General features: G+C 40.8%; 1 protein-coding gene across 3 annotated transcripts in view; it reads left to right on the top strand.

Annotated features, from left to right (window-relative positions):
• LOC124255897 overlaps window positions 1-27,314 on the top strand; it is a 102,305-nt gene that overhangs the window by 34,454 nt on the left and 40,537 nt on the right. For 2 of the 3 annotated variants that reach the window (XM_046689844.1, XM_046689843.1), the window contains exons 4-8: window positions 14,376-14,453; window positions 18,834-19,133; window positions 22,034-22,111; window positions 22,711-23,010; window positions 23,702-24,001. In XM_046689844.1, coding sequence (XP_046545800.1) covers window positions 14,376-14,453; window positions 18,834-19,133; window positions 22,034-22,111; window positions 22,711-23,010; window positions 23,702-24,001 — 1,056 coding nt within the window. The remainder of the gene's footprint in view (window positions 1-14,375; window positions 14,454-18,833; window positions 19,134-22,033; window positions 22,112-22,710; window positions 23,011-23,701; window positions 24,002-27,314) is intronic. The other variant, XM_046689845.1, reaches the window with a different exon arrangement.

Genomic DNA, 27,314 nt, shown 5'->3' with positions numbered 1-27,314 from the left:
GAGTTTTACGCGGCAATATTCCAGCTATATGTCGGCCGTCTGTAAATAATCGTGTCTGAATCAGACAATCCAGTGATCAACAGTATGGACATCGATCTGCGCAATTGGGAACCGACATGTGTCAACCAAGTCAGCGAGCCTGAAGGTTCATTCTAACCCGGCCCTTCACGGGTTCTCACTCACAGCGAAGAACAACAGATTATATGGATGCCTTTATCTCAGTCCTCCTCAGTTTCAAAACAATAAGAGCTTATCATATTCTTAAGAGTCAGAATGTATCTTTCTAAAGCTCCAGGAGATCCAGGATGATAAGCACTTGATGTAACCTGAGTTGTATCTAGCTGATGCATAGACTGTCCGATCTGTCTGAATAGTCTTGGCCAAACACAGTGAAGAACTTCACCAAAGTGAGTGAGTGAGTGAGTTAATATTTAACGTCACATCGGCAATATTTCAGCCATATAGTGACGAGAAGTGTTTTATATAAACAATAAATTATAGTTGCCAAATAATCAGTCATCGAAGGACTGTAAAATAACTAGAGTATCACAGATGGATTCTAAAACTAGCATGAACATGTAAAACGATTTTATTTATGAAGACAATACAATATAAAAACGGGCTATAGATCGCCAACAACTGAAGGTCGATCACCATACTAGGAACCATGGGGACTTACATTACTTTTGCTACCTGCATGGACCCTAGTTGGATTTACACCATCCCTTCAGCCATTGGCGACAGAAGAGAAATCTAGCCATAAATTAAAAGCACATATATTCTACGATTAAAAACCTGGTACACTTAAATTAACTTTGAAAGTTTTGGGACTTACGTACCCCCTCAGGAGGACAATCATTTTACGCTACGTCAACCCCCTTTGAGGGTACAGCCACTAACAATCTCAGTTACTAATATACACTACCAACAATAAAATATTTAGCTACTTACAAATCAGTCAACAAATCTATTTTTTTTTTAAATGCAATAATTAAATGAGAACTAACATTATTAAAAAGACCCTTCACAGTTTTGGATTTGAAATAGATATCCCTTGTGATGGAATATTCAATGCAGTCAAGCAAGACATGCTTGACTGTGATCCTTTCATCACAAGGGATACAAAACGGAGGATCTTCGCCTTTCAATAAATATTCATGAGTATATCTGGTATGGCCAATGCGACATCGTCGCATAATGACCTCTTCAAATCTGGACTGACAACCCAAGTGAGTGTAACCAATATAAGGTTTTATGTCATGTAGTTTATTAATACCTACTTTGGTGTCCCACTTCTTCTGCATCAGATCACGGATGTAAGTTCTAATGCAAGCTTTGTAATCAGAGTATGGAATAAGAAGTGGTGTCACAGATTTGTTGAGTGCTGCCTTAGCAGCAAGATCGGCCATTGTATTCCCTGAAATGCCAACGTGGCTGGGTAACCAACAAAAGACAATGTCGCATTGGCCAGTAGCAAGCTCATTATACAATTCTATAATGTCTAATTAAAGTGGAGGTTTACAAGAAATATTTTTAATAGCCTGAAGGCACGAAAGAGAAAAAGAAAAGATGATGTATTGTTTATATTTACGGTGTTTATTTATATATTTAAGAGCTGTTAATATGGCGTTAGCTTCTGCTGTGAAAATAGAGCTGTTATTTGGTAGTCGAGAAGATATTGTTTTGGACCCAATGACAGTGGCACAAGCCACCGCGCCACCATCCTTGGATCCATCTTTAAATAAGGATTTATATGTATTATATATATTTCTTAATTGACTCAATTCTTGTTTATACTGTAAATCATTAGTTTCGGATTTTTTGAATGTGGTTAATGTTAAGTCAACGTCTGGCCTCACTAATTGCCATGGAGGAGAAGAAAGAAGACGAGAAGGAGATATATTCTCCAGCTCAATTCCGGCAGCAGAAAGAAATGGTTTAATTCTGTGCCCAAGAGGCGGAACAAGAGAAGTCTTTTTGTTATACAAATCCTCATAAAGAGGATTGAAAACACAGTTGAAGGCAGGGTTAGATTCGTGAAAATAAAGTTTTGTTATATACTGCAAGGACAATTTTATACGGCGTTGTGTAAGAGATGGCTCATCGGCCTCAACACATAGACTGTCAACAGGAGAAGTTCGAAAAGACCCAAGACAAAGTCTTAATCCTTGGTGGTGGACAGAATCAAGTAGTTTTAAGTTGCTTTTGCAGGCTCCACCATAGACGATGGAGCAATAATAAAGTTTAGATCGCACCAATGATCTGTATAAGTGAAGGAGGGTAGTTTAATCCCTTCCCCACTTTGAATTTGAAACTTTTAGCAAATCAAGAGCCTTCAGGCATTTAGCTTTAAGTGATTTTATATGTGGCAAGAAAGTTAAATGAGAATCGAAAATTAGACCCAAGAACTTGGCCTCCTTTACAACCTTAATGGGAGTACCATTTAAAAATAGCTCTGGGTCTTTATGTGGCTTGTATTTTCTGCAAAAGTGTATACAATTAGTTTTAGACTTGGAAAATTTAAAACCGTTTTCAAGACACCATTTATGTATTTTATTTAAACACAGCTGCAGTTGCCGTTCAATAGTATGCATATTCTTACCATGACAAGAAATATTAAAATCATCCACAAAAAGTGAACCATCAATTGAATCATTTAAAACCTTAGATAAACTGTTGATCTTGATGCTAAAAAGTGTGACAGACAAAATACTGCCTTGTGGGACACCCTGATCCTGATTATAATGGTCAGACAGGGTAGAACCCACGCGGACTTGAAATTGCCTGTCAGCTAAAAACTTGGATATAGATTGAGGCAAACGGCCTCTCAATCCAAAATCGTGTAAATCTCTTAAAATACCATGTTTCCATGTAGTGTCATATGCTTTTTCTAAATAAAAAAAGATCGATTCTGCATGTTGTTTATTAATTATGGCATTCTTTACAAAAGATTCTAAACGCACTAAATGATCGATGGTACAACGGTTTTTACGGAAACCACATTGTATATTAGTTATGAGGTTATTGGTACCAAACAAGTCGATTGTTGATCATGCGTTCCATGCTTTTGCAAACGCAGCTAGTGAGTGAAATTGGTCTATAATTAGAGGGATCTGTATGATCCCGTCCAGGTTTAGGTATGGGAACAATAATAGCATCACGCCACGAGGAAGGAAAATGTCCAGATGTCCAAATGTCATCAAAAATGTGTAAGAGCGTCTCTAAACATGATTCAGGTAAGTGCTTCAGGAGTTGATAAGGTATGTTATCAGCCCCTGAAGCAGTATCATGATCCTGATCAAGAGCAGTATGTAGCTCATGTATCGAAAAGGTTTCATTGTAGTCTTCCCCATTATCTGAATTGAAATTAAGAGATGTCTTTTCTTGCTGTTTTTGATATTTTTGGAATTCAGGTACATAATTAGATGAGGAAGAATGCTTAGCCAACGTCTCACCAAGTTTATTAGCAATATCAGATTTATTCGTAAGTAATTCGTTCCCATCTTTGAGATTGTGAATGCTAGACTTAGAGCCCTTACTCTTGATCTTCTGGATCATATTCCACACCTTGGATATAGGTGTGCAAGAATTAATTTTTGATATATAATTTCGCCAAGATAGGCGTTTACTTTGCTGGAAAGTACGTCGTGCTTTGGCGTTTAAAATTTTATATTTGTCCAAAATGGGGACCATAGGATGGCGACGGAAATAGTGCTCGGCTTTCTTCCGTGCCTTCCTAGCCTGTTTGCAATCATTGGTAAACCATGGTTTTCGTACATGAGGAATTGCAGAGGACTTTGGGATACACTCGTCAGCTATATTATTTAGTTCATCTGAAAAACATTTTATGGCATCAGGAATATCATTAAAAAGTTCAGGCTTAAGTTTGTCTCTTTCAGGTAGGTTTCTTGGATGCAGAACGCTGACGGTTTAAAATCTTGGTTTAATAACTGTAAATCGTTTAAATTATTCCGGAGTCCTCTACAGTTCCATTGTATTATGGGTGAAGACATTATTTCTGTGGCGGATGGACAGGAGATCTACCCCTCACCTTCCTTGACGGTGACAAGCTATGTGTCCTACCATGGGTATGGTCGGACACATCCATGTCCTCAAGAGATCCAAACTTGTTAAAAAGTTGGACCTGGTTATTTGACCCCTTCGGGGCTCTGGTACTTTGATTCCTTTTGTTTTCATAGTTTGGTTTGGATTTGCTTTTCACAGTTGCTTTCGCATTTGTGTCTGATGATTTAGATGGTTGTTTCTGAGATGTAGATGTATCTTTCTCAGTAGATGAACTTGCCTGACTGAATGTTTGTGAAGAAATTGTTTGTGCACTGGAAGACACCTTTGCAGGTCTCGCTTGAGTTTCAGCAGAGAGCAAGGTAGGAGCCGATGTTCTAGCCCAGGTATAGTCCGTTTGACAACCTACTGAAGCACATGAAACATGTTTGGATTTAGAGGCCTGAACCGAAGCAGAAACAGTGGTAGCATAAGTCGGACCTGATTGTTCTTCTGACAGAACAATCTGTTTTGCTTCGAAAAATGACACGTTTCGCTCATGTTTCACTCGCGATATTTTTGACTGTAACTTCCAGGAAGGACATTCCTTGGAAGAAGAGGGATGGCAACCAGAACAGTTGACACAAACGGGTGTTTTGTCACAGGCTACTGTCTTCGCATGCTCCAGCACATCGTTGGCATGCTGCTGGATTGTTGCAAGACTTGGAGCCGTGACCATATTTCTGGCAAGAATAACATCTTAATGGATTGGGGATAAAAGTATCAACCTTTAACCTGCAATAACCTGCTTTTAGTGATTGTGGGTGCACCGGCAAACAAAATGTGAAGAGATAGGTATTTGTTTGGAATAGTTCATTGTTCCTTTTAGCAGTGAAGCGTTTGACATGAGTAACGCCTTGAGAATGTAGTTCTGTGACAATGTCATGTTCACTCATGTCTGAAAGGCAACGTCCAATATCACGGACGATGCCTTTGCTATGATTTAATGTCCTGTGAGGGGACACCTCCACAGGAACATTAGCTAATACCGTGTTTTTTCGGAGAATCTTAGATTGGATTTCTTTCCTGCATTCAGTCAGCAAGGAACCAGATCGCAACTTTTTGATTTCTTTCACTTCTCCAGCCAAACCCTCTATGCCCTTTGATACGGCAAAGGGATTTAACTTGAGAGGGCCACCATCAGGTGCACACATTACCAGGAATCGAGGCCAATTATCAGGGTTGGTGACAGTTGTTTTGACTTCATCTTCTGAAGACGACGAGTCGTCAGATTCGTGTGTACGTTTTTTAAGTGGGGGTGCCATGGTTGAAATATATACGATTCACCCTCCTAGCTCCCCACCCACCATGGAGTGTCAACAAGGACGATGTCTCATGTCTGTGGATCTCCAACAGACGACACCAAGGATACTAGGAGGGTATACTCAAGCAGGAAAAATCTTGAAAAGATAAATCCTACCGGATTGGCCCATGAGCCACCGCCTTCTGGCATAGGACTCTAGGCAAAGTAACTATTCACTAATTATGTTTTCAACAAACATTTATCGCCAAGACTATACAGTATAATTTGGAATATATCAAAATTTGTTCAAAATATTTACCATGCACAGGGCTTCGCATGACCAGCCGATTGGTTGAACCGGGCACATTCAACCACCCGTCTAGGTGAAGTCAGGGGCGAAGTGGTGTGTTGGGCAAAGGAACACTGTTCCTGAAACCAGTGCCCTCAACCACCAGCCTCCCGTCCTCCACCGACACGGCCCACGGCAAACGGGTTGGTGGACCAAATATCCCCCCGGCTCCACAACGGGGGGTTGAAGGGCGGTTAGCGTTACCCAGCACCAACCAAGAGGAGGTGGCCCTTCATGGGTGCCAACTTCACCAAAGCCTTAATAGGGATCCGAGTCATAATTTTCCATAAAGAAACAGCACCTGGAAAGCTCATGGAAGGACACATAAAGGTAAGTATGTACTGGTTGGCTGATGTATAGTCTGTTTGCGTTGAAAACGTAAAAAATGTAAATCAAATAAAGAGAAATTAAGATTGCGAATCCTCATAATTTTACATTGCCGTTTCAAAATTTAAATCTCAGATTTTTATTCAACTTAAAATAAAAGTTGTTTAACAATGATCATAGTTTCATATCGGTATTATTGGTTTGTATTACAAGGGGCTATGCACATTAAATGAAACACCTAGAACAAGGAGGGTTGGTCTAAGTTAACGCTCATCACGTACCGCACGTGCATTTGTTTCACTGTTCCAACTACTGAGCTTACCCCCTTGTAATACAAACCAATATGAGCGATTTGGAACAATGATCGTTTGTTAAACAACTTTTTTCTTAAGTTGAATGAAAATCTAACATTTAATTTTTAAATTGGCAAGGTAGAATTATGAGGATTCGCAATCTTAATTTCACTGTATTCGATTTACATTTTTGGTTAAAGTGAAATTCAGCGGTACTTTTTCACTGAAAACAGACTATAGTTTTAGGCAAGGCACCAAAATGCTATTTCCTCATGCTATCCTTGAAATAACAGCAAACTGTGACCATGTCAGCTTCTTATGAAGAGAGTGCCCTATTGGCAAAAACTGTGAACCCTGGGTTTTCACCCTGCTGCTCCCTGTCCAGGAATGCGTCCTCAATAGCCAAATTGTAATCTGGAATTAGAATATTCTTAGAATGTTTACTTAGCTTAAGTAGCAACACAAGAAGGATCAATAACTGGAATTTCTCTCTCAATATTTTCAGTACTTTCAGAAAAGCTAGGCTCATGACAGGATCAGACAAATATTGCCGCCCTAACAAATCACTCTCAATGAGCAAGTATGCTTATATAACCCCCACCTTGACCAACTTAGACACCTAGGTCAGTCTTCAAATTAATAAAACAGAGAAGTGCACTATAGTGAGTCCCATAACCCTCAAGCCAACCTCAGAATGGACTTCCTTAGAGAGGTGGCAGAATACCATCCAAAAGAGTTTGAAGAGCGCCAGTGTCCGTCAAAATGGTAATTGACGTAACAGAGGAACTGTCACTTTAGTTGACATAACGAAAGGTATGGATACTAATAAACCCCCTATCATGAAATAAGCCAAAACTCCAACCAGACATCGGGGTTGGTAACTTACCAGCCAAACATGGATGTAACCAGACCAGAAAATCCAAAGAAAATAACTCATTTTTTAGTTACAATGAATAATTTAATGAACCTGAGACATGTTTAGTGGTCAAATTCATTGAGCTTGTGATACGATAGCTCAATGTTCAAACAGTAATTGTCAAGTCTAAATGTAACGTTCAATTTGATCAATTTGTAACCAAGAATCGGTCCGTAAAATAACCTTGCTGGAAACCAGCATATCTGATGCAATTAACACTTGCATTGTAAGTTGACACATCAATGCAAAGGCATCATAAAGGCTGCCTTAATAGAGTGTCAGTACAAATTTAAAGATAACATATCATGGGGGGATAGAGAAATTTCTTTTTATATAATATATTTTTATATTTTTTCCGGGGGGGGGGGGGGATGTTGTGTCAGGGGCTTCACCGCCAACGCAAAAAAAAATCTTCAATGTGGTCTTACGTCATTTTCATAGAAACGAATATGGAAACACGTGAAAGTACAAGTGTTCCTTTATTTATTTTCAGATAATCGCTTGCAGTGCAATACATCTCTTGTGAAGAAACCTTGGAAAGAATAAAGGAAGACTTGTTCTTTCATGTGTTACCTTATTCGTTTCCATGAGTATATTGCGAGCGAGCGACTTTGGTTTTACGCCGCTTTTAGCAACATTCCAGCAATATCACTGCGGGGGACACCAGAAAAGGGCTTCACTCATTGTACCCATGTGGGCAAACGAACCCGGGTCTTCAGCGTGACGAGCGAACGATTTAACCATCATACATTGATTTTAGATATGCAAAGGCGAGCATCATGTACAATACGTGTACCCGCCATGAAGCCAATATCAAGTTTCGTAAAGCCTTCTTCTTAAAGCACGATAAGTTTGAAAATCAATTGATTTTGTTGTTGATCAGCAAATATTGGGCCTCCTCAACTGATAACCGCAAACTGCAAGATGCTTGCACGCCATTGGGGGATATTGCAAGAGATGTTTGTTGCCATCCATCGACTATCAGCCGACTGGCCAAAATCATCAGCAAACTAATGACGTTGAGATCGACAACGATTTACAGCTCCCAGTGAGGATGCAGCCAAACTTAGAATCACAAGAGTTCATCTGTTCTTTTCAAGTGGCGTGTTAAAAACAGACTGACTTCAACATCGTCGTTTGTCAAACAGAACGGTGCAAAATCGCCTAAATCGGCCAGATATGGATGCAGGCGTCCGGTTTAATACCCAGAGCACAAAGTAGCTAACATGGTGTGAAGCTCGACGTTACTAGTCATAAGTATGGTGATTAGGGCCATCGCTTTCTCGTCTCGTGATATCGCTTTCTCGTCTCGTGATATCGCTTTCTCGTCTCGTGATATCGCTTTCTCGCTCTCTCGCCTCCGAATTTTAAGGCGAGAAAGCGATGGCCCTAATCAGCCACCATACATAAGGAAGGGTCAACTGTTCAGACAAGAGCCGATTTCTTTCATTCTTGACTGATCGCCGAGCCTGTGTTGGGCGCCGCAGGAACAATGCACGTGCACAACGGAATATCTTGGAGCTAGAAGAGTGCTAGGCCACATCGTGCACGTGCCGTGATATATTACGGCAAGAGGCAGTCACAACTCTCCCTTGGCGACCCCAGATCTCAATCCAATAGAACATATTAAGAGGATTATGAGTCGCAGAAAACGGCAGAGAGATCCACCAGCAGACCATCTTCATGCATGTGAACAAGCGCTTAATCAAGAATGAAACGCTATACTTCAACGTAAAATTCAACACAATAGAGGATCAATGAGGATCAGGTTCAGGGATATTATTGCAGCTGGCGGAGGTTCAACCTGATATTGACATTGCGCTAGTATATTATTGCAGCTGGCGGAGGTTCAACCTGATATTGACATTGTGCTAGTATATTATTGCAGCTGGCGGAGGTTCAAGCTGATATTGACTTTGAACTATTATATTATTGCAGCTAGAGGAGGTTTTACCTGATATTGACATTGTGCAAGTATATTATTGCAGCTGGAGGAGGTTCAACCTGATATTGACATTGTGCTAGTATATTATTGCAGCTTGCCGAGGTTCAAGCTGATATTGACATTATTGCAGCTGGAGGAGGTTCAAGCTGATATTGACATTGTGCTAGTATATTATTGCAGCTGGCGGAGGTTCAACCTGATATTGACATTGTGCTGGTATATTATTGCAGCTGGCCGAGGTTCAACCTGATACCGACATTGTGCTAGTATATTATTACAGCTGGCGGAGGTTCAACCTGATATTGACATTGTGCTAGTATATTATTGCAGCTGGCCGAGGTTCAACCTGATACCGACATTGTGCTAGTGTATTATTGCAGCTGGTGGAGGTTCAACCTGATATTGACATTGTGCTAGTATATTATTGCAGCTGTTGGCGGTTCAAGCTAATATTGATATTGTGCTAGTATATTATTGCAGCTTGCCGAGGTTCAACCGGATATTGACATTGTGCTAGTATATTATTACAGCTGTTGGAGGTTCAAGCTGATATTAACATTGTGCTAGTATATTATTGCAGCTGGCGGAGGTTCAACCTGATATTGACATTGTGCTAGTATATTATTGCAGCTTGCCGAGGTTCAACCGGATATTGACATTGTGCTAGTATATTATTGCAGCTGTTGGAGGTTCAAGCTGATATTGACATTGTGCTAGTATATTATTGCAGCTGGCGGAGGTTCAACATGATATTGACATTGTGCTAGTATATTATTGCAGCTGGCGGAAATTCAACCTGATATTGACATTGTGCTAGTATATTATTGCAGCTGGCGGAGGTTCAAGCTGATATTGACATTGTGCTAGTATATTATTGCAGCTGTTGGAGGTTCAACATGATATTGACATTGTGCTAGTATATTTTTGCAGCTGGTGGAGGTTCAAGCTGATATTGACATTGCGCAAGTATATTTTTGCAGCTGGTGGAGGTTCAACCTGATATTGACAATGTGCGAGTATATTATTGTAGTTGGCCGAGGTTTAAGCTGATATTGACATTGTACTAGTATATTATTGCAGCTAGCCGAGGTTCAACCTGATATTGACATTGTGCTAGTATATTATTGCAGCTGGCCGAGGTTCAACCGGATATTGACATTGTACTAGTATATTATTGCAGCTGGCGGAGGTTCAAGCTGATATTGACATTGTGCTATTAAATTATTGCAGCTGGAGGAGGAGGTTCAACCTGATATTGACATTGTGCTAGTATATTATTGCAGCTTGCCGAGGTTCAACCGGATATTGACATTGTGCTAGTATATTATTGCAGCTGGAGGAGGTTCAACCTGATATTGACATTGTGCTAGTATATTATTGCAGCTGGCGGAGGTTCAAGCTGATATTGACATTGTGCTAGTATACTATTGCAGCTGGCGGAGGTTCAAGCTGATTCTGACATTGTGCTAGTGTATTATTGCAGCTGGAGGAGGTTCAAGCTGATATTAACATTGTGCTAGTATATTATTGCAGCTGTTGGAGGTTCAAGCTGATATTGACATTGTGCTAATATATTATTGCAGCTGGCGGAGGTTCAACCTGATATTGATATTGTGCTAGTATATTATTGCAGCTTGCCGAGGTTCAACCTGATATTGATATTGTGCTAGTATATTATTGCAGCTTGCCGAGGTTCAACCGGATATTGACATTGTGCTAGTATATTATTACAGCTGTTGGAGGTTCAACCTGATATTGACATTGTGCTAGTATATTATTGCAGCTGGCGGAGGTTCAACCTGATATTGACTTTGTGCTAGTATATTATTGCAGCTGGCGGAAATTCAACCTGATATTGACATTGTGCTAGTATATTATTGCAGCTGGCGGAGGTTCAAGCTGATATTGACATTGTGCTAGTATATTATTGCAGCTGTTGGAGGTTCAACATGATATTGACATTGTGCTAGTATATTATTGCAGCTGGTGGAGGTTCAAGCTGATATTGACATTGCACAAGTATATTTTTGCAGCTGGTGGAGGTTCAACCTGATATTGACATTGTGCTAGTATATTATTACAGCTGTTGGAGGTTCAAGCTGATATTGACATTGTGCTAGTATATTATTGCAGCTGGCGGAGGTTCAACCTGATATTGACTTTGTGCTAGTATATTATTGCAGCTGTTGGAGGTTCAACATGATATTGACATTGTGCTAGTATATTATTGCAGCTGGTGGAGGTTCAAGCTGATATTGACATTGCACAAGTATATTTTTGCAGCTGGCGGAGGTTCAACCTGATATTGACAATGTGCGAGTATATTATTGGAGTTGGCGGAGGTTCAACCTGATATTGACATTGTGCTAGTATATTATTGCAGCTGGCCGAGGTTCAACCTGATATTGACATTGTGCTAGTATATCATTGCAGCTGGCCGAGGTTCAACCTGATATTGACGTGCTAGTATATTATTGCAGCTGGCGGAGGTTCAAGCTGATATTGAAATTGTCTTAGCATATTTACATTTACATAGTTTCTTGAGGACTGAATGCCAAAGTCTTGAAAATGACTTCACTTGTTCATATAATACGACCATCGTAACCAACATTACAAAATGACACAACTTTTCCCATGTTTATTTCTCTGAATAAACTACAGTTTCTCGTTCTTTTTGCGTTTAGACTTTTCGTTTACTTATTTCTTGAGGGTTTTGTTTTCCAGATAGTTAAACTGAGGTTTGGGAAACTTTCTTTGTTATGATTAAAGGTGACACATTGACGCTAAGAAATATAGGGAGTGTTACGATATCTTTTTCAAAGTGTAGTAATACAATGTTATACAATACATTTGGAATATATCTACACAATGAATATCACTACCATGTGACACTATAAATTGCCAATGACTGTCTAAATGCAATACGGCTTTATATAGGCACTGTTCCTGGTCACGGTTAATCAGAACTGTACGTGCATCTTGGGAAATACTTGTACACACTTGATCGATGGAATGGCGAGATTATAACTATCCATTACCAGTAGACAGATATTTGAGATCCCATATAGTAATAACATCTATGCTTTCGTTTTGGTGAATACATATATTCCCGTGTGCATTTGTTTGTTACCTGAGACACAGGAGAGTAATACTCTCACGCATCCGTTCCACACTGTATCCATATTGAAAATGGGTCTCTGCTGATTTGGAGCAAATGGCAAGCCAGGGAGCCGTTCCTGGAATTTGCAGCAGAGTTATTGATTGATTATTCGTCCCTGACAACATGTTCTTCCTTGGATATACTGTATAAAACGAGTGTCACGGTGTCATAGAGGTGAGTATGATCTTATCACATCAGTTGTGAAATATGTGGAGGTTCGAGTGTACCCGTAATTCAGTTTATCTATGTTTATACAGGAGGCATTAACGTTTAAACGCAATAGATCTGTTCGGGCAGTGTGAGAAGTGGTTCTCATGGTGCGAAACAACTCTTTTATCGATCTGTGCAAACCTTCGTTCGGAAAAGGACTCAGGTGAAAAGAAGAAGTCCTAACATGGGATGCGAAATCATGCAACATGGCCTAATATCATATACTCATGCCAATGATGGTTGTCACCCCCTTCAATTTTCTTAATTGGTGAGGGGGTTTGGGAGGGGAGGGGTGGGGTGGGGGGATGAGTATATAATTCATTAGCTACCTGAAACTAGACACCCGTCACCACTTCACTTCAAAGTGGATACATATTATATATGTCTTGGTAATGACGGAACATAGTGAATACAAAACATGAAACTGTGACCACATTACAGTTGGGGATCTGTTTCACTGTATCAGTACGGTGACATTTTAGTAAATGGATCAAGAGGTGAAATACTGAAGGTGATCTGTTATTGGGACAGTACAGTTATGGTTACCGTCGCCTCATTCCGTTTTGTATATGCGCAGTAGAAACTCTGCACTTCTACAAAGCAGCCATGATGTACATGGGGAGAACGGAACACTTTGTTTGGAAAATGGTCCAAAAGGCGAAATGGTGAAAGTGCTTAGTTAATGGGGCTGCATAAACGTCCCCTTCATGTCTGTTTTTACATGCAGTAGAAGCTATGTAATTACACACAGCAGAACATGTTCAGACGTGATGATTATATCGGTTGCAGCCAAGGGACAAAAAACACGGTATCAGTGTGGCCCCGAGTGCAGGTATCGACCCTGCTGGCTGTATGAGAGACGACATGCGTAGGCAATCGATTCATCATGCATGGATTGAAAATGCGTCTGATTTCACGGTGCTTCACTGCGCACGTATACAACACTGCCGCACTACTTCAGCTTGGCCACCAACATGACTAATATCAACACAACAGACGTGATGGAAATGCTGATGAAACATTTATTAAAACTCGAAAAATACAATTATACCATTTCTCCTCCACAATTAGTAGGGGACCTCACTATCATAATTATTACCTTCTATTATAAAAATATTCAAACTCAATTACAATACACAGCCCCAAACATAAACAAACAATATCTAACATATAAATCAGAAAACCTTGTAAACATACATCCCTATCTATCCCTATTTGTGCGGCAAAACGTTCGTAAACATTTACCTACCTGGTAAATGGTATATATGTTTCCGTTTAGAATGGGAAATTCGCAAGATAACGGTCAGGCGAAACACAAAATTTGCCACTCATACTCCATCATGTCACTTCCAATTTCAACCTTTAGCAATATGTAAACACTGGCTCGCGTTCGGGTTCAAATAAAATTTAGAGACTATCAATTCGGTCTAACATTCATTTAATTTCCAAACACAGTACGTTTATCTCCTTAGTGATCTAAAGTTTAAAATTTCATTAAATGTATTACACAATTTGTGAAGAAACATTTTTATGCTCATATATATGTTTCCTCCACCCGCTGTCCTCACTGGCTGAGTTTGGAGAAGAGAAACACATAGAGGAATGGCCTAATTCTCAGTCACAGTGCACAAGATGAGATGCATGCTTGAGCGCCAATGATAGGGTCATGAATGAACATCTGTAAGTGTTGGGAGACATCCAATCACCTGCTGTTAGTTCTCACACAGTTAGTTAGCACACACAGTACACACGAACATCACACGCACGCACGCACGCACGCACGCACACACCTACCAGGAGAATACACTTTAGCATAATTAACCTATGATAAAATCACCGCAGACATAATTCTGATGTTCATATTTTACAGGTCCAGTACCCATGGAGGAACTGAGATATGGACCCTTGACAATCGTCTTAATGTTGACGACAATCGCAACAGTCTACAGTAAGCACCACTCGTTTGCATTCAAAGAAAACAGACAATCTAGCTGCGATAATATGTGGTTACTTCCACATATGTTAATTGTATCATTTGCGCGAAGGACAAAAAAATGCTTTGATTAAGTTTCATGATTTATGTTATCGACTTGAAGAATAAACTTCCTTCATTGTCAGAAAAAATGGTCTAAAAATGGGTTGATGTTATGTGTCAAATAAAATGAAATAGTATTGTATTTCAGGTCTATCTCTTTGTCCTGAACTGACTGTAGCTTGTTTGCCCGCCATTAACAATATCAGTGATCATGTTATCTCCAGTACAAATTTTACCCTTGGAGACCCGGGCTGGAATAGGTCTTCAGTAGGGCTGCGCAATATAACCGGTTTACCGGTATTTACCTGTTCAGACATGAAACGATACGTATTGCGATACGCTGATCGAAAACCGGTATTTTGACATGCATTCAGAAAACTTCGCAACACTCAGAAATCTTCGGATATTTGCGTTTTTTTTAAATTGTTCCTTTCCTTGTTTCATTTGTGCCAAACATTATTTACATTTTTATTTTGTCATGATTAAAAAGTTTTTATTAACGCCTAATCAAGCTTTGTGATTTTGTTGTGTTTTTACTTTATAAATCAAACATTAACTCGATTATACGTATTTTTTGTTAAGAAAACTTCTTTCAATATATTGCAATACATATCGCAATACATGCTTTTGCATCGCAATTTATCTCAATATGAAATTCCTTGCAATACCCACCCCTAGTCTTCAGTAACCCATGCTTGTCGTAAGAGGCAACTAACGGGATCGGGTGGTCAGGCTCACTGACTAGGTTGACACATGTCATCATATTCCAATTGCGTACTTTTCCATCACAGGGGATAGATATTTCAGTGTTAAAACGGTAATACCCCCATTTCACTGGACCGCGGCATAATTGCGGAAGCAAAAATGGTCCCATCCGCAAATTGTCCGAAAATATTCCCCCATCTTCCGCGGTTTTCCTCCAAGGAAGGCAGTTATTACGCAAGTGTTCCTCATCTTCCGTCATGTTCTGGCAGGCCAAAATGTTTCGCAAACGTGCTTTTGAACATGTTCAATAGCACGTTCACGGAAAAAAATTCCGTCAGTGTTCCGCGGGGTCAAAGGTTAATCTGTAGGTATTCTGCCTTTCCGCAAGTTGTTTGTATTCATTACTTATATGAACGCACATACCGCAAGTCTTCCGCGTGTATTTCGCTAACCTTCCTTCACTTTCCGTGTGATGTAATTCGGCCACGGATTAATTGCGTTCACGCACGGATGAAAACGGAATACTCTCGCTCACACACGAATAGCACGGAATACACATGGAACACCGCGGAAGAATTACGGACGTAACGAGGAACATGGAGGAATGTTCACAGAACGATTACGGAATGGTCGCGGAACACAATGAACGTTTGCGGAAGACTATAGGGAAGTACTGAACACTTGCGGAATAATTGCTCCTGGTATAAATACTGGCGAGGTTGACTGTCTGCCATTCATTTGCAAGACATCTCTGCTGCAAGTCACTATGCCAAGAGCCAAGAAGAAGGGTACCAAGAGAGGGAGGTCTCCCCCACCAGAACCCTCCCAAGCTCCAGAACCTGCTCCTGATGCACATGGCATTGATGCAGAATCAGATGTTGCTGGTGTTGTTGAAACTGATGCCGCCACTGCCCCTAGCAAGAAGCCCAGAGTTTACATTAATCTCAACATTAACTCAGGGCAGCCTTTGAAAACACAAGTCTGGTGGATCCGATTCATGTATAGAGCTGATAGAGCAGTTGTTATAACTGTTTCATTACATTTTCAATGGTGATTCTAAGCTTTTGTCTGGTTGTATAAATCAAATTATCTCTTAGCCCTTAAATGTGTTCACACCCTTTTGTCCGGGACTGAATTGTGATGATGTCTGTAGCATACACTTTTCCAACTACATCCAAACCGTATTGTCATCAATACTGTCGAACAAAAGAAAGTGAACAACATTACACATTACATACAAAATTAAACTCTCTTTTATTGCTTTCACATTCTTTTGTCCGGCACTGAATGGTGATGATGTCCAGCTATCAACACATAAGTCACAAGCTTCAAAACCCGACATAACGTGTAAGAAAAACATGACAAAGGAACCATTTTAACAACATTTTAATGCAAGAATGAGTAAAGGAGAAAACACGAATTCATATCGCAATAATTTACAATGACATAGCATACATAAAGTGTCCACTGAGTGAGGTGATACTGCTTCAAGAGTCTAGAGTGCATATTACGTATGAAGGGAATAGCGTCAATCCATCTCGGCACAATAACACTTGAACCTCTGATGACATATGGTTGCTAAGCAACTTGTCTCACTTCACTGTTGAAGTAGAGTTTCAGATACTCTCGCTGTTTCTTGGCCTCTACAGTGCCTCTGTTGGAACCCATCACATTGGCCAAATCATGCATATTGGCCGTCTGACGCCACTTCAACAGCAGCTTCAACCATACTTCTCACGACGTCTGGTCCTGGTTGCAATGTAGATAGAAGGAATTGCCAGCTATTGGCCAAGATGCCAAAGGCATTCTCAACGACTCTGGATATCCTGTAGTTGAACACCAATTCTTCCTCTGTAAGGCCTCTTCTGGAGTATGGCTTCATGAGGTACTTTCTGAGGGCAAAAGCATCGTCCCCCAGGAGGTAGTATGGCGTGTCAGCGTCGTCGTATGATGGTTTCGTCTTCGATGAATTCTTTAAGCTCTGAGCTATTGAATATCTGGGCATCAGACATGTGGCCCATCCCACCGACATCTATCAACAGGAACCTGTAGTTGGCGTCTACCAATGCTAGCAGAACGATGGAGAAGAAGCCCTTGTAGTTATGGTACAGGCTTCCACTTGATGGTGGTTTTCGAATGGCGACTTGCTTCCCATCCAGGACTTCCATGGCATGAGGTAGGTTCCGTTTATCCTGCAACTCCCAGCTGAGTGATCTCCATTCCTCCTCAGTATGTGGAGACTGTATTACTTCGTCTTTGTATTGGTCAATGGTAGCCTGACAGACCTCGGGTAGGAAGCTTGTGGTGGTGTTGCAAGATACCCTGAAATTGTAGGCCAGAGTTGGATACGTGTCGCCAGAAGCCAGGTGACGCAAGGTGACAGCTAGTTTTAGACCAGCGCTGAGTGCACTTCTGAAGTTGGTGTCCTTCTTTGTCAGTCGGGGAGCCAAGAGGTGGGACCCGGAGATAATTGAAGAAGGATTGCTTGTCTTCGAAACGGAGCGTTTCCATAACATTGTCATAGTTCCCAAAATCAGTCCTTCCGCAGTCATTCCGGCTACAACGCAAATATTCCGATGTTATTCCGCGTGTTTCCGCAATTCTTCCAAAGTTCTTCCTTCTCAAACGGTTTAGTGCCGTAGCTATTCCCCCATATGTTTCCGTATGTGTTCCTCTAACACTCTGAAAGTCTTCAGTAGCATTCGGCACACATTCCTACTTGTTCCGCATTTCTTTCGTGTGGTATTCCGCAATTAATCCTAGTTTTGCCGCAGTTGTTCCGTATATTCCGTAAACGTTTGGAATGTATTCCGAAGGAGTATCAAATTACAATTTTCCGCAGGATTTTAACCAATTTTCAGTGCAAAAATGCCGAAGACTATATGTAGACTCCATTCCGCGCACACCCGCGACGATCCTTCCATGCCGCCGTCCAGTGAAATTGGGATATAAAAGATGATTTTAACAGAGTTGGTTATAATTTTATTATTGAGGGTTTTCTTTTTTTAAAACTGACTGAACTGAAATTTAGATTGATATACTTTGTAGATAGCAAATGTACTGTAAGTTCTCATGGTCCCTAGTATGTTGATCAACCTTCAGTTGCTGGTGATCTATAGCCCGTTTTTATATTGTACTCTTGTCTCTAGTGATCTTTTTTTAATGAATGCGTACTCGGTTTAAATTAAGAGCTGTGATAATCTAGTATTTTTTCTGTCCTTTGATGACATTTTTTACATTCTGAATTTAGTGATGTTAACATTGATATAATAATTAAAGTGTTATCTTCACGATATGGCTGCAATATTGCCAATGTAACACTCAATCTTAACTCACTCACTCAACCCAATTGCATAGATCGATGCTCATGCTGTTAATCACTGGATATAAGACTCGATTATTTACAGACCACCGCCATATAGCTGGAGTATTGCTGAGAGCGGCGAAAAACTAAACTCACTCACTCATATACAGGGAAACGTGAACATATGGCTCGCGGTTTTATTTGTCTTTACAACACGCTGGCTTTTACCTTTTACCTGTTTTCCAACCTCTCCGTACATTTACTGTCACCATTTACTGTCTCAGGTACAACTGAACTTATCTGTCCACAAATCAGCGAGCTGGGTTCCGTTGTGACCTTGACTTGCATTGGAGCTGGTGCGGCCCACGCACACGCCTACTCAACACCTGGCGGAAATACTGCTGCGTCCTGCGATCTGAGAGACGGACAGTGTATAGACTTTGGAAACTTTAAGTCAGCTGTCCTCAATGCCAGTCACAGTGTTCTGACAATACCCCGTGCACTTAAGACACATGCAGGTGTGTGGAAGTGTGTCAACGATGCAGACTCTACAACGCCACCAACGTGTAACGTCGTCATTGAAGGTAGGTATAAGTTACCCTAGGAAACCCGTAAAATAGTACACGTGTTGTTAACAAATAATTATACCTCACCCCACAGACGGTTGTCAGTCATTGCACTGTTTTACGAGTCTGTGCGGGTCGCGGTGGGCGAGCTTGCTAAGGCGCCAGGCTAGTGATCCAGCAATCTTAATGTGTCGGAATCGAGCCCACTTGTGACCGGTTGTAAAAACCTTGGAGTCAACTTTGTGTGCAGACTCTTTTGGTGTTGACTCAACCCCTAGTGTAAAGTACACAACGTTGTGCACTTAAAAGAACCCACGAATCCGATGGTAAATGACCAGATGATGCCCACATGAATACGTGCAGACACCTAGTTGCAGGTACAGCAACGTGCAGTAAACTTAGACAAAGTACTCAACTGTGACCATGTGTCCCAGTCAGCCCAGCTGTGAATGGGTACCTCGTAAGGATGAAGAAGCCGAGTTGTATGCTCCCCGGGGAGTTGAGATTGATAATACGATGTGCCGTTGAGACTGATGTCCAATGATCGAGGGGGAACATACCAGCGCCTTGAGCATGCACAATTTGCGTGGATATGTACGCTTTATATATATCCTATCATCAATATCCTATATTGATGATAATAATAATATAAATACAGTCAAACACTCTTGTGTCGACGTTCGTAAATTGATCGTGTTATCCAAGGTTCGATACAACCCTCTCGTGTAACAACACTATCAACACTGCATCCTAAGGCAGGATATGATGAGCTTATGAACAGTCCATGTTCATGAACCTTTAGAGACTTGTGGCAGGAGCGTACAAGTCGAGTATACATGTGTCGAGCAACGGGCTCCTTCTTCCTTCCCCACATAAGTGGTTCACAATTATCTTTAGCTTCACTTCTGTCCTCACACATGATAGATTTCAGGAATGACATAGACGGTTGTGAATTATTTTCAGCATATGAAAATGCTTGTTTGAAGTTGGAAGCAGTTAACCTTCCAGCTCTTTGTTCAAACCATGTATCGTTAATAGACTGCCCAACAGTGCGCATAGCAATATCCTTGCATTCCTGTTCAGAGTAAGTGAGTTTACTTTAAAAGTCATCACAGATAGTTTCAAGTTCATCCAAGGACTCACAGTTAACTAATTTATCCTTGTGATCTGATGCATAACACTGTGCTTTTGATGGAATTGATAAATCTGTGATGGACTTCTGATCACTGGTCTTCATAGATATGAGATCTTCTGGACAGAGAAGTATATCTAGAGCCTGAACATCTGGGGATAACTGAACCAGAGGAAATCAATCAAACCATAAGTCATTGTGTACATCAGACTACATTACTAGTCAGTGTACTAGTCAGTGTATAAAATGAACTAGAAACGTAGCCAACCCGAACTTTTACTAAGTAACAGGGTGTCTATTTCCCACACTGCTGTAATGTAAGTGACACCTAAATGTAACTGTGATCAATAAATCTGTCTATTATTTTGTGACATCTCATGTTATGTATTATTTCTTAATAAGATTAAACAAAGAATACATTAACTCTGAATTATGAACACACCTTCCTCAGTTGTAGACCAAAGTCTCGCTTCCTTTCTTGTGTATATGACATACGGTCTTCAGGGGCCCGGGGATCATATGAGTCGACATCTGGTCACACATTGTTGACGACAGGAGTTGTGCCATATCTTGCCTTGAGGACAGTCAGGTTCTTGACAGGGACGGCTGCATCATGTAAACGAGGTCGCTTCATCCACTGATTGGCTCCATTGGTGCAAGATGTTGGCTCAACATTCTCTATAGCATATAATGCTGCTCCAATGTGACGGCATGCTCCATCTGATCTATAAAATACATCATGATTTGTTTGCTAAAAAATAAAATATATTTAAACATACAAGTCATATTTATTCAAATTTTATCCTATCATACCTGATAATAATTATTTTATTTCAACCATTTTTTATAGTTTGTCTCAAAAGCTTCCAGACAATATTGTTTTTGGCCTATATCAAGATATAGGCCTAAATCCATTCTCATCATTACTGAATGTAATATTCAAATACTTACCCCCCAATACATTGACAGTAGGCCATTTTCACTTCTCCCTCGATCTTGTCCATGACAACAAAAAGCTGGTAACAGCTTTGATTAAGGTACGTCCTGTCCCTCTGGGTAGGTTTGACCTTAGCCCTGAAGAGGCAAACCTGGCTATCATCTGTAAGGTTGTTTATTTCCAGCAGTTCTACATGGCAATTATAGAACAGCCTGAAAGTAAAATGTAAATTGATTAATAACACAATCACATGACCCAAAAAAATTCTATGAAAAAAAATCATTATTATAATGGATGATACATTAACAATTAGTTACATATTTAAGTAAATACAATGTCGTTTACAAAAGGCAAAAATAGTCATGACAGGAGAAATATATTGATAGTGATCTATAATTCGTACCTGTAATCCTCAAATGACTTATAGCTCTTCAATTTTTTTCTATCGTAGTCAGATCTCGAGCAGAGAAGATAATTGAAAATATCAATCGGTCCAAAAGATGGCATGTGGGAAAAATCTTGATTGTAACCCTCTGCTGTGAATGGGTCTGTCACTGTGGATGGAACACCATGTTTACGAGGCTTGTCGGTTACATCGTCGTGCGCGTGCATCAAGTCGGGATCTTCAGTTAAATTTAAGCATTTTGCAGCATTGGTCAACCGTTATAACCCTTCTCTATTGTAACCAGTGACTGAAATTCCCCTTTCGTGTATTTCTGTATTTGTGCAACTGTCATACAAGCAAACGACTCATCCATGTTTGTTTACCTGGGATGTCCGGTCAAAAGGGAGGTAACTCCAGATTGATCATTTTTGCAGAAGGTCTATTCTGCTATTCATATTTTACAGGTCCAGGACCCATGGAGGAACTAAGATATGGACCCTTGACAACCGTCTCAATGTTGAAGACAATCGCAACAGTCTACAGTAGGCACCAAACAGACAATCTAGCTACGATAATATGTGGTTACTTCCACATAATTATTATTATGTTAATTATATCATTTTGCGCGAAGGACAAAAATGCTTTGATTAAGTTTCATGATTTATGTTATCGACTTGAAGAATAAACTTCCTTTGTTTTAGAAACAATGGTCTAAGAAAGGGTTTAATGTTATATGTGTCAAATATAATGAAATAGTATTGTATTTCAGGTCTATCTCTTTGTCCTTTGTTTGCCCGCCATTAACAATATCAGTGATCATGTTGCCTCCAGTACAAGTTTTACCCTTGGAGACCCGGGCTAGAATTGGTCTTCAGTAACCAATGCTTGTCGTAAAAGATGACTAACGGGATCGGGTGGTCAGGCAATGTATCTTAGCTAGTCCAGACTCGATTATTTACAGACCACCGCCATAGCTGGAGTATTGCTGAGAGAGGCGAAAAAACTAAACTCACTCACTCATATACAGGGAAACGTGAACATATGGCTCGCGGTTTTATTTGTCTTTACAACACGCTGGCTTTTACCTTTTACCTGTTTTCCAACCTCTCCGTACATTTACTGTCACCATTTACTGTCTCAGGTACAACTGAACTTATCTGTCCACAAATCAGCGAGCTGGGTTCCGTTGTGACCTTGACTTGCATTGGAGCTGGTGCGGCCCACGCACACGCCTACTCAACACCTGGCGGAAATACTGCTGCGTCCTGCGATCTGAGAGACGGACAGTGTATAGACTTTGGAAACTTTAAGTCAGCTGTCCTCAATGCCAGTCACAGTGTTCTGACAATACCCCGTGCACTTAAGACACATGCAGGTGTGTGGAAGTGTGTCAACGGTACAGACTCTACAACGCCACCAACGTGTAACGTCGTCATTGCAAGTAGGTATAAGTTACCCTAGGAAACCCGTAAAATAGTACACGTGTTGTTAACAAATAATTATACCTCACCCCACAGACGGTTTTCAGTCATTGCACTGTTTTACGAGTCTGTGCGGGTCGCGGTGGGCGAGCTTGCTAAGGCGCCAGGCTTGTGATCCAGCAATCTTAATGTGTCGGGATTGAGCCCACTTGTGACCGGTTGTAAAAACCTTGGAGTCAACTTTGTGTGCAGACTCTTTCGGTGTTGACCCAACCCCTAGTGTAAAGTACACAACGTTGTGCACTTACAAGAACCCACGAATCTGATGGTAAATGACCAGATGATGCCCACATGAATACGTGCAGACACCTAGTTGCAGGTACAGCAACGTGCAGTAAACTCAACTGTGACTATGTGAATGGGTACCTCGTAAGGATGAAGAAGCCTAAATGGCTGCAAGAGTTGTATGATCCCGGGGAGTTGAGATTGATAATACGATGTGCCGTTGAGACTGATATCCAATGATCGAGGGGGAACATACCAGCGCCTTGAGCATGCACTAATTACGTGGATATGTACGCTTTATATATATCCTATAATAAATATCCTATACTGATGATAATAATAATATAGATACAGTCAAACACTCTTGTGTCGACGTTCGTAAATTGATCGTGTTATCCAAGGTTCGATACAACCCTCTCATTTCAGAGGGACCATCATGCACCATGACTGGCGATAGGAATACAAGTGCACTTAGAGTTGATGACGTCATCACGCTGACGGTGAACATCAACGACTACTTCTCGACCGAACTTGCAAGGATTGCCCTGGTTGTTGGAAATATTCATATAATCTCCATCAGTAAGTTCGTTACCGAAATGACGAACGAGACACTCGTGACAACGTTGCAGCTACGCGAGGATCATTTCGGAAACGTGACTATAACCTTCGACAGCGTTGATAAGAACCAGAGTCAAACATGCGGCCGTCTTGACCAACTGATTTCGGGTGAGTTATATTGTTGCTATGGATTCTTGACATAAATTACTTGTCTTGTAGGGCGGTGTGGTAGCCTATCGGTTAAAACGTTCGCTCGTCATGCCGAAGACCCGGGTTCGATTCCCCACATAGGTACAATGTGTACATGTGGAGCCCATCCCTGGTGTCCCCCGCCATGATATTCCTGGAATATTGCTAAAAGCGGCGTAAAACCATTCTCACAACATGTCTAGTAACTGTTTTCATGCATCCCTCCAGTATTATCGCTACTGTTACAGCCTGTACGCCTATTTAAATTTATTTCATCATATCATTGACAGTGATTATTATAAGGGTAATGCTATTTTTGAGGGCATTATCATTTGCAGAAGCCCGAAGTCTTCCATTAACTGCCCGACGAAGGAAAAAGACCGAGATGATAATGCCCTCAAAATGACCTCAAAAATAGCATTACCGTTATTATAGCTAACATACATGGAATTTGTGTTGAAAAGAAATAGGAAACAATGAAGGAATTTGACTGTAAGTTTACCCAAATCAACTTCTAACGGGGTGACTGCCCGAATGCAATTACGTCATCGAACAATTCAAGTGACGTCACAACAGAAAGTGACCATATTCGACCTTGACATTTGACAAGACCATAGCCTGCAACATGTAAACTATGTCAGTGTTCGGTTTTGGTCCATCAACAGCCTTAATATTGCATTTGTTAAGGTTAGCACCGACAAGAAAGCCAATATTACCTCTATTTAAAGCGGGAATTCGAGTTGCTTTGACTTGTTTGACCAGGAATATCTGCCAGTCTAAAGCCAATTAATGTCGAATGAACCGTGAGTCCAGGCACCCACTATGACGTCAGTTGACAACAGAAATGATAGTGGCCCGTGGTTAAGGCTGAGCAGTCCAATATCATTTGCAGCGGCCCGCAAATGTCTGAAAATGGGAGGGCCGTTTCATGATAATTCCATGTATTTTAGCTATAATCTCCTGTGTCGACCTTCAATAGTAATTACTACAGTCCGTTTGAGTCAGAAACGGACCGATGAATTGCAAATTTTATCATTGTACAAAATTGCCACATAAATATAAATAGTACACATGTTTATCAGTTACTAATACCCAACATCTTTCTTATATTTGAAAATTTTCCTGACTCCACCAAAAAAGTTCTTTAAGAAACTATCATTAAAATTTTGACACAGTTCACTATTTGTTACGAGGGAGGAGTGCAGAGAAAGGGACAGCCATGTGTGCGAGAAAGGATGGAGACGGCACAGCACAGGCGAATGAATCAATAACTTGGTGGGCACTTGTGCACGTGCTGCTCTAACACCTGCCTAGTGGTTAAAGCGTTGGCTCGTCACGCCGAAGACCCGGGTTCGAATCCCCACATGGGTACAATGTGTGAAGCCTATTTCTGGTGTCCCCCGCCGTGATGTTGCTGGAATATTGCTAAAAACGGCGTAAAACCAAACTCAGCCACTCCTTTTAGCTTGGGGAAACTGGTAAAAAATTGGTGCTTTTAGGTAAAGTCATTTTTAGAAACAACGCTCAAGCGTTTCGTATTCACAAGAAAACATTTTGAACTCCGGGCACTTTGACTTTGTTAATTAGTGTCATATTAAGCATGTAGTGAACCTCCTTCTTCATGGCTTCGCGCTTGATTGGATTCATCTGTCATAGATATTGTTTCATGGGGACAGTGTCATATCAAGCAAGTAGTGAACCTCCTTCTTCAAGGCTTCGTGCTTGATTGGATTCATCTGTCATAGATATTGTTTCACGGGGACAGTGTCATATCAAGCATGTAATGAACCTCCTTCTTCAAGGCTTCGTGCTTGATTGGATTCATCTGTTATGGATATTATTTCACGGGGACAGTGTCATATCAAGCATGTAGTGAACCTCCTTCTTCAAGGCTTTGTGCTTGATTGGATTCATCTGTCCTAGATATTGTTTCACGGGGACAGTGTCATATCAAGCAAGTAGTGAACCTCCTTCTTCAAGGCTTCGTGCTTGATTGGATTCATCTGTCATGGATATTGTTTCACGGGGACAGTGTCATATCAAGCATGTAGTGAACCTCCTTCTTCAAGGCTTCGCGCTTGATTGGATTCATCTGTCCTGGATATTGTTTCACGGGGACAGTGTCATATCAAGCATGTAGTGAACCTCCTTCTTCAAGGCTTTGTGCTTGATTGGATTCATCTGTCATGGATATTGCTTCACGGGGACAGTGTCATATCAAGCATGTAATGAACCTCCTTCTTAAAGGCTTCGCGCTTGATTGGATTCATCTGTCCTGGATATTGTTTCACGGGGACAGTGTCATATCAAGCATGTAGTGAACCTCCTTCTTCAAAGCTTCGTGCTTGATTGGATTCATCTGTCCTGGATATTGTTTCACGGGGACAGTGTCATATCAAGCATGTAGTGAACCTCCTTCTTCAAGGCTTTGTGCTTGATTGGATTTTGATTCATCTGTCATGGATATTATTTCACGGGGACAGTGTCATATCAAGCATGTAATGAACCTCCTTCTTCAAGGCTTCGCGCTTGATTGGATTCATCTGTCATGGATATTGTTTCTCGGGGACAGTGTCATATCAAGCATGTAGTGAACCTCCTTCTTCAAGGCTTCGCGCTTGATTGGATTCATCTGTCATGGATATTATTTCACGGGGACAGTGTCATATCAAGCATGTAGTGACAGCGTCATCTACATCTTTATCATCACATACTAAATATGTGAGGTGAAATTGGGTTTTACGTCGTGCTTGAGAATATTTCGCTCATATGACGACGTGTATGCATGTGTATGTGTATGTGCGTACTAGCCCAGACTTAAGCTGGTTTTATAGTGCTAGCCCACTGGGATACCATGCCGCATGAATACCCCACTCAGACACATTATACTGACTCTGAGCCGACCAGTCTTTGTTGGGCCGAGCGCCAGGCAGGGACCAACAAGTACCATATTTTAACGTCTTTTGGATATAATGCGGTTGGGGATCGAACCCGCGACCTTCCGCTCTCCTGGTTGACGCTCTAACCACTACACCACGGAGGCGGTTTGCTAAATATGTACACAAATGAAACAAATGAGCAAGCTCTTGAATTAAGTCGTTTGACAAACATAAGTTAGTTGAAATTTCAGAAATACGTAGCTTAGGGCTAGCCTAGTCAGCAATGTCATCAAACTTTAGAAAGAACAATCACATACATCAAAATCAGATACATTATCTTAGGAACGGCAGTTGGAAAATATTGATTCTTTCAGTTGCATTATATGCCCACGAAAAGTATGACCAAAAAGTGA

This window comes from Haliotis rubra, unplaced genomic scaffold, assembly GCF_003918875.1.
Source record: "Haliotis rubra isolate DU_JTF1 unplaced genomic scaffold, ASM391887v1 Scf611, whole genome shotgun sequence".
Classification (NCBI taxonomy): Eukaryota; Metazoa; Mollusca; class Gastropoda; order Lepetellida; family Haliotidae; genus Haliotis; species Haliotis rubra.
This window is presented reverse-complemented; position numbering and strand designations above follow the sequence as displayed.